Genomic DNA, 7,355 nt, shown 5'->3' on the forward strand with positions numbered 1-7,355 from the left:
TATTTCAGACAAAATATACTTCTTTAGCATTTTCCTGTGGAAAAAGAACATGATTTGATCATTTAAAATTAACACATTGAAGGAAACAATTTGAAAGTTGCTAAACTGAGTACAGCAAAACATCCTCTGCCAGTGTTCCTCATAACATGAACTTTAATGACACTTGAGAACGCGCTACTGCGGCAACACACAACCAGTGACTTTGTGGTAGACAGCATCATTATCAGAGCTTTGCATGTCTCATCAAGTATTAGGACAAAAACAATCATCTTGACTAAATATGCAAATGATTAGAAATGTTCACGTGATACATGCTCATTGCATTAGCAACAATAAATGTAAGGATGTGTTCATGCTGTTTCAAGTATGATGAAAATCGGATGCTTAAAAATGAATCACCATAACAAATGTTATTTTTGCAAAAAAGTTTACAATAGTATAAAGATGTGCCATGTGGGGAGAAAAATGTGAAATGTCCATGCAATCAACAGCTTCCAAAGTCTGCAAAAAGAAAAATCTTAAAAAAAAGGGCTCTACAGCAATCAGACATGAAAAATGGACTGCCAGTGTGCAACCACGCAGTCTTCCATGCAGACAGGACTTCCATCCCCTTGCTGACATGTTTGGTTCTTAAGGGAATGTATTCAAAGCACAAACTTGTGAAAGTGCAAATGCAGTCAATTTCCCCTAAAGTTAAACCCTCAAAAATCAACAATACAAAAGACAAAAATACAACTATCTTTTTAAGTCACTCAGTCCGGCAGTGAATAAATAGCAATTCCCTTTTTCAAGTTACAACCTTACAAAAAAAATGTCCGATTAGCCTCCCAAAGATGATGTAAGACCAAACTTTGATGAGGACATGTCACCAAAAAGTCGGTCTGCTTGCGGGGCTCAGTTTAATTTCGCTGTATACGAATAAACTTTTATTTCTCGTCCAGGCAGCAACTAACAAACATTTCTTGAAAGACTATAAAAAAAGACGTAGCCAAGATTGGCGATTATGATGACCTACCAGCTTGTGAACTACCTGAGACTGGTAGTGTTGAAAGAAAGACCAGAGTGCGGTTTTGAAATATAAATTAAGACACAATGCAGCTATCAGTGTTTTTCAGCTTCAGGGAGTCGCTGTCTTTACTTGCGGAGTCATGAGGCAGCTCCAAAGGGATGATGTCCTGCTCTGGAGTCTCCGCAGACGCGTCCTCATATGTGCTGGCGGTGTCAGAGTCGCTCTTGTCCGGGGACGGGTCTCGTCCGGTTCCGGCGCCGCTTTCATAAGGCCTCCGGTGCACCCCTTCCTCATGGAGCGAGTTGTTGAGTGAGAGGGAGGGGGCGCTATTGGCCACCCACTTGACTTTGGTCACCACGCTCCCCTCGTCTCCATTTGACAGACGTACATCCTTGGATGCAGCAGTCGCTTTGCTGGCAAAGTTAGATTGTGTGGCTTCCAAGGCGGGATTGTTTGTTTCGTCTTGTTTCTTTGTGTCCACTTCACTTTCATTTGTGTCCTCGGATACAGGCGCATGGCTATTTTCCTGTGAAAAGATAGCAAAATATTAGCAACCAATGACCAGCACATTAAGAACTCACAATAAAATGGAATCTAAAAGGACATTGTTTGGTCCAAGTTTTTGCATTGTTGTAGTATAACAACACAGGTAAAAGAAATAAAACTGGAGCTGGGTGACTACTAAAAACAACGACTAAAACAATAATCTAAAAATAAATAGTGACGACTAAAACAATAATCTAGAAGCACCGCTGGAACTACGTTTGCGTCACAGATTTCGACACCTTTCTTGCAGACACATGGCAGTGTTGCAATGGCAGCAAAGATAAACACTCCCAGAAAAATGGGTCATCAGACGTTTGGGATCATTTCCGAATCAAAAAAAAAGTGTGATTAAAAACAGTAAACGTTCAAAGGCATACCACAGAAGTATTTTTTTTGGGGGGGGGGCATGCAAAGATGCATTTTGGAGTGTGACCACCTAGTGGCAGAACGGCAGATGCTATTTGTGTTCTTAAAACTTATTGAATTCGTAGATAACAGGCTTCCAGTAAAGATAATATTAGCATGTGGAGATTACCAAAAATAAAGAACTTCCAAAAAGCACTAGAGCTGTAATACTCAAGAATACAACAATCTAAAGCAAATGTCTAAGCAGTGAGGAAATCACACATGAAATATGCCCTGTCATTAAGAATAAGAACAGGACCTCTAGTAGCTAAGGGCAACTCCACACAGTTAACTCATGGAATATTGATGGAGCATCACGTGTCAGTGACTTTAAGGACATCATTACATGCATATATAACATGATGGATGTGTGAACTAAATGTACCGTTTGTTGACCTTAAATACTTATCACTCGCGCATTAATGGCAAACCGGTAAGCGTAGGCCAATTTTGTTGGTGTCGAAAAATTAGTATATAGTATATTACAGAAGATAATAATGAATAGTTGCATCTACTTACTGCAATTCCCAAAGAAAAATAACACATGCTCAACTTATGAAAAAACATTTGACAGAATCCTTTAAAAAGACAAGCAGAAGACAAGCATCTGCTTATGTCACCTGACATTCAACTCAATTCAGTTTGCATGGAAAGAATGCGCTGATTGTGCATCTTCAGTTGAAGTGTGTGTTGAACAACCATCGCATGTGATAAAGTTCCTATCAAATGTCAATTGACCTCTTTTAATGTTTCCACTTCCTGCCTTAGCGAGTGGACCAAATGCTCCAGTTTCCTCTTGGCCTCCCGCTCTTGCTCCAACTCCTGAAAGCAGACAGGATTATTTTGTTATCAGAAAGCCAAGTTTTGACCAAATTGCTTGAATGTTTGCACCGCGTACCACATTAGCCTGTCTGGCCTCCCTCTGGGTCTCAGCCAGCAGCTCCTCCACACCCTCTAGAGTGTCCTGCAGGACGTCCACCTGGAACAACAGAGCCTCACGCTCCACCTCCAACCCGTGCAGCTCGTGCAGTGCCTCGTCGTAACTGGTCTGTAGCTCCAGCTACACGAGAACAAAATCAGCGTGGGCTCAATTCACGTGGTAGAATGTAGGAGTGAATGTGTGCTTAACAAGCTCTCAAGAAGCAAGAGATGTGATGGAAATGATTAATACTCGCATCCTGTTATATTTAGAAGAAATAAATAGTCACCATTTCTGGGAGTCCCATTGAGAGGTCCTGGTCCAACTGCTGTAAGTACAAACACTATTTAAAATATTTTCACTTGACATTAATTGGAAGGTCAAGTCAAAATGAAAAATGCTTGACAATTGTTTACTCTACACTTCCACTTGTCTAAATATGGCCGATTTGCATTATGTTTGTGGAAAATGAATCAAGTATAAAATCTTAAAAAAAAAAGTTCCTAATTGAATGGCCATCTAAAATTTACCAGGCAGTGCTATTAGGTGCATTTCCATTACTCAAGATTTGAGCATAACACAAGTTGTGCAAAAGCAAACTGGGAATGGAAAAAAAAAAAAAAAAAAAAAAAATCACAAAAAAGTGAGCTGGTTGAATGAGGAATATTTTGCAAAAGGGGAATGGAAACACTTTTTTGTGACCTCGACTGATTACGTCTGTGCATAGTCACATATGACATAATGACAGCCGCTCAACATTAAGAAAAAAAACATACATCAAGAAACATCAAAAAAACGTCAAAGCAGTTTTGTAAACAACTCCTTTTGTTAAAAAAAAAAACATACATACATATGTTTAGTTTTTAGGAACGTTTATGCTCTTGACTTTTGTTTTTCTTTTTCTTTTATTAACGTTAAAAAAGGAAACCATTTTAGGCATTCATAAACAATTTTAGAGATAATGTTCTCATTTATATTTACCACGGCGAGTGTGTGTGGGAGGGAGAGTGCGAAATGTTTTCCCATTCCTAGGGAGGCTTTGCAAAAATAATTGACACACTGGTGTAGAGGTTCATTTTCATTGAATTTAGTGGTGGCCAAATGAAGCTTCATGAAGCGTTGTAGTCAACTGGTTTGCACATGGTTTAACGCTTCATTGTGCTTCTTTTGCTCTCTGGCGCCTTCAAGTGGTCCCTTGGACTTCTATAAGCCCAAAAATTCAACAGCGTTGAGAAGTCTATGGCCATTTGTTTCAATAGGCCGTGTTACGGTATATTTGCAATGCCCGTCGAAACATTTCCTGGAGCAGTCATGTCATCCAGGTGGACAGTGAGGCTTCACCCGTTGTCATTTCTGGGTCTTGCCCCCATATGAAGCGCGCCTCGGTAGAGGCTTCGTGGACACGCCCATCCTATTACTTAACACAAGCCTCAGAGCCACAGCACAATTCAATTGCAAAAGTTCATTTGTGATACTGTCAAGTGCACTGATAAGATTGTATGGAGCTGACCAGTGCATGTTGTGTTTTTGTACAGATGTAAGTAAATGAGTCAAACAATATTCACGTCCCCTTTCACTAACCACAAAACGCAGAGGTCAGGAGACTTGCCCTCCCCCAATACCAAAGAGAGCTTACCATAGATGTAAGCACAGGGACGTTCTTTAGGTGAGGAACTGTCAGATGCTCAGATGATTGTGACTGAGCACCATTTTTCCTGACATCGCTCTGATCAAAGCAAGCAAACACCGCAGGATTTTTTGTAGTTGTTCCGATCGATTAGCTGGCTCACGCTGAAGGGGAAAACTCATAATCTGTGTTTGAATATAACTTTTTCTGACACAGCACCATACTCGTAAACGCCAAATGAGTGACTTTTAACTTCATTACTCGCCTATGTTTGAGACCAGTGAAACGTACCAGCTCGAATCATGTTGCACTGTGGCTCCTTACCTGGCTGTCAGGCCTCCTTTTCAGGGTCCCTTGTCGGCTGTCGCTTCGTGTCAGACGCCTGGATGAGCTCTCAGCCTGGTAAGCACACACGCACAGAGAATTTAGCATCTCGCTGTGAGCATGATCAACACAGCACCAGCACAGCTAGCTGGTATGAGGAAGTAGGTTGAAACCTCTCGCTCACGGAAGACGTCATTTAGAGCCGCAATAATCGTCACTTACTCGTCTGAGTACATCATGTGATTTTGAACTATTTAAAGAAACAAAACAACACATTCGAGTTGCACCCTAAACACCACAATTTTTGAAAAAGAAAAAAACAAGCCGCTCACTCTTTCTCTCCGCTCACCTCCTTTATGATGCTACGGAGTGATTCATCTTCGCTTCGCGAGAACGCCCGCTTCTTTGGCGACCCGCTGTTGTCAAGAGTGACTGAAAGCATTGTTTTGTTTTCGTTTTCTACAAGGTGTGCTTATGTAAGGCAAACACCTCAGAGTTGAAGCTGTGCGTGTTTCTCCTACGCAACACTAGCAGCCAGTGGCGCTGTTAAGTAAAGTAACAGTACATTGACAAAGCCCGGCCCAGTCAAATACGGAAAGCCACCAGGGACAAATTGCTCTGAACTGTCAGCCACAATAATCAAGTTTATTCAAAATTTTTGGGGAAAAAAACTTCAACTAATTAAACGTAAACAAATGACAACTTGGTAAAGTACCCGTTCTTATCATAACTTTTTCAGCCTTAGTCAGCATTGACGGTCTTGCGCATCACTTTCACAGGTCACATGACATGGACGGCCAATGGTTCTTACTCAAATAGTTTTCATTAAAGCTTAAATTCACTTGTCAAATGCAAACGTGTTACTTCAACAAATCTCACTACGCACCATTAAATAAATAAATGAACCACACAGAATTTACTGAAATAAGACTTCGCACGATTAGGATTTTTGAGGTAGATCAGCAAGTTTTAAAATAACCGATTATCACAAGATGAAGCAATATGTCCGGTATATCTAAATAACTTGTTAAACTACTGTATACACTTGTATACTTTTTATAGGGTATCAACAACAACGACAATAAATATATATTGTTGTTTGCCAACAAAAGTGACACAGATGCATGGGTAAAAACATCAATGACCTCCCCAAAGACCGGTCAGAAATAAAGTTGAGTTAGGCGAAACAAAACAAGACAGAAATAAGGGGTGCAACTTATTGTAGCTGAAATACTGTATTTTAATTTAGTTACTTTACAGCACTAAGGAAATACTCAGCTTGTGAAAATCACATGATTGAACAGGAGAGACGTAATTGGTTGTACTTGTGCCTAAGCAACTATGATGTCATTTTCAGCCAACAACATAAAACAGCCCCTGTGATATAAAAAACGTGTTGACTTTGCTGCTTAACTCATATCCTACAACCACAAATTTAATCGGGATGTTGTTTTTATGTCAGCAAGGCTGGATAGAACATGTTAATGGATATAGTTTGGGGTGTGGGTTAACTTCTCCTTCACCTCATTCAATCCCAAAGACATTTTCTCTTCTTTTAGAGTCCAGGCATTCAATTACAGGTACTTGTATTAAAAACAAAACAAAAACAACAAAGGATTTGGAGGAGCATGGAGAAATACTACTTTCTATGAGCCCCTGTCAGTCTTGGCCCCTGACTACAAAAGCATGCATGATCTGTCCACTGATTCCTCTAAATTGCCCATAGATGTAAATGGGACTGTGAATATTTGTTTGTTTTTACAATCTATCTTGCCCACGTCACCTGTAATCATGATGCGAACAAGAAGCATAAAAATATAACGTTATGAATTTAAGTGATCTATATTTCATGAGTGAAAAAAAAAACATCTGCATCTCTTTAAACATGTCCCCCGCAAAACTGATACACTCCAGATCTTTTAATAGCTACTAAGGGGGCGAGGTTTCATCGACTATAGAGCCATAGAAACACAATGTAAAAATAGGGGCGGACAGCTTTACAATTTACAAACTTATTTGGTCATATTAGATGGTGATGCAGAATAAATACAATATTGTGTTTAAAATGGCACTTAATACTCAACTGGAACCACACAAGGATAATTATTTTAATAACACATTAATAATATAGTGTATGCATTCTCATGAGCTATCCCTAGAGTAGCCCATCATAAAACTGTAGTCAGGGAGTGGTATACAAACAAACACATCAATGCTAATGAAAACAAAACCTCCTTAGAGACTATTCAATTAAAGTAAATGGCAGCCTGATGTGCATTCGTCCACCTGAATTTTCCAGTTCCTTTTGGTTTCTTATTTTCAGCAATGAATCTGAAGTGCAATAGCCGTTTTACTTACTTGTTTTTCAGCAAATCGCTTGCAGTCCGGCACATCAGTTGAAAAAAATGTTCTTCTTTCTGACTGATGCCTACAGTGGCTGCACACCTACACACAGTGACTTCATTCCTAACTTCATTGTCATTCAAATTCCACCCATCCAAATTCCATCCATCCATCCATCCATC

At 39.8% G+C, this 7,355-nt stretch overlaps 1 protein-coding gene across 1 annotated transcript; it reads right to left on the minus strand.

Annotated features, from left to right (window-relative positions):
- Positions 1-894: 894 nt before the first annotated feature.
- LOC148418973 (uncharacterized) lies at positions 895-5,380 on the minus strand. The gene is made up of 6 exons (XM_088424469.1): positions 5,180-5,380; positions 4,831-4,905; positions 3,169-3,207; positions 2,859-3,020; positions 2,699-2,782; positions 895-1,535 (listed from the first exon to the last, which is right to left on the minus strand). Exons 1-6 carry the CDS (start codon positions 5,270-5,272, stop codon positions 1,083-1,085), a joined length of 906 nt encoding a protein of 301 aa, XP_088280595.1. The 5' UTR covers positions 5,273-5,380; the 3' UTR covers positions 895-1,082.
- Positions 5,381-7,355: the final 1,975 nt, after the last annotated feature.

The sequence above is a fragment of the Hippichthys cyanospilos genome, chromosome 9, assembly GCF_059441005.1.
Source record: "Hippichthys cyanospilos isolate Australia breed blue-spotted pipefish chromosome 9, RoL_Hcya_1.0, whole genome shotgun sequence".
NCBI classification, from domain to species: domain Eukaryota; kingdom Metazoa; phylum Chordata; class Actinopteri; order Syngnathiformes; family Syngnathidae; genus Hippichthys; species Hippichthys cyanospilos.

Bases quoted from the DNA above. Each gene is read 5' to 3' on its own strand.
- LOC148418973 (XM_088424469.1), bottom strand. From the start codon at position 5,272: ATGCTTTCAGTCACTCTTGACAACAGCGGGTCGCCAAAGAAGCGGGCG. The intron at 4,906-5,179 runs GTGAGCGGAGAG...TGTGCTTACCAG, and splicing joins TCCGTAGCATCATAAAGGAG to GCTGAGAGCTCATCCAGGCG. The intron at 2,783-2,858 runs GTACGCGGTGCA...GTCTGCTTTCAG, and splicing joins AGGCCAGACAGGCTAATGTG to GAGTTGGAGCAAGAGCGGGA.